Source organism: Sinocyclocheilus rhinocerous, unplaced genomic scaffold (assembly GCF_001515625.1).
Source record: "Sinocyclocheilus rhinocerous isolate Xijiao unplaced genomic scaffold, SAMN03320098_v1.1 scaffold1093, whole genome shotgun sequence".
Classification (NCBI taxonomy): domain Eukaryota; kingdom Metazoa; phylum Chordata; class Actinopteri; order Cypriniformes; family Cyprinidae; genus Sinocyclocheilus; species Sinocyclocheilus rhinocerous.
In genome coordinates, this window is record NW_015626381.1 from 1,057,900 (window position 1) to 1,059,036 (window position 1,137).

At 36.7% G+C, this 1,137-nt stretch overlaps 1 protein-coding gene across 1 annotated transcript in view; it reads right to left on the minus strand.

Moving 5' to 3' along the window:
* fbn1 (fibrillin 1) overlaps nt 1–1,137 on the minus strand; it is an 82,522-nt gene that overhangs the window by 38,776 nt on the left and 42,609 nt on the right. The window contains 1 exon segment of the mRNA XM_016518610.1: nt 800–925. Coding sequence (XP_016374096.1) covers nt 800–925 — 126 coding nt within the window.

Here is a 1,137-nt window from a genome sequence, read left to right on the forward strand (position 1 = left end):
AAATCAGCATATTAGAATGATTTCTGAAGGATCATGTGACACTGAAGACTGGAGTAATGATGCTGAAAATACAGCTGCGCATCACAGGAATAAATTACAGTTTAACAGATATTCACATAGAAAAACATGATTTTACATCATAATAATATTTCACAATATTAATTTTTTTTCCTGTATTTTTGATCAAATAAATGCAGCCTTGATGAGCAGAAGCGACTCCTGTAAAAACATTAAAAATCATTCTAATCCCAAACTTTTGACCGGTAGTGTATGTTGGGGAAAAGCATCTGATGTGTAACATTATATTAGATCCGTGCAGTACAGTAGGTTTTAATATATAGTCCGTCTGTCAGAAAAGATCACTGTATCGCTATAAAAAATATAAATAACTCATTTTTGAAAATGTGCTCATTGTGACTAATTTTGCCAGCACAGGTCACATATTATTTTACTTGGTTTAATCACAGTGGCATCTTTTTGTCATGATGCACAACATATTTTGCGTTATATGGATGTTTACAGAAACCTCTGAGCTCTCTGAACATATAATGTACATATATAATAATTTTGCACACTATTGTTTCTTAGAATCCATATGTAATGATCAGGATCACTCAAAGATCCATTTTTAGGGCCGGTTTATAATGGGAAGGGTTCACGTCTCAGTAATAAATGTTCTTTAGGGAGTATTAATGTAAATATAGTGCACATGCAGAACATTTCAGCTTCTAGACTTCTTCAGTTTAGTTTACTGGGGTGAGAAAGTGTATATTTTTGGGCGAGAGTCCGTGTGTCTTACCGACGCAGGAGAGTCTGTCTTCGGTGGATTTGTAGCCGGTGTTGCAGGAGCACTGATAGCGTCCGATCATGTTCACACACTGACCGTTCCTGCACAGCTTGTCACTCAGTTCACACTCATTGATATCTGCAGAGAAAACACACAGTAAACACAACACTGAGCAAAAACTGTCAATTCAGGATGTGTTAGAAAAGGAAGGTTTTTGATGAAATTTACAACCCACCAAACTAAGGAGTGTTTCAAATCATCACATTAACAAACACACACTCTCTCTCTCTCTCTCTCACAAACGCACACACACACACACACACACACACACACACACACACTCTCACTCA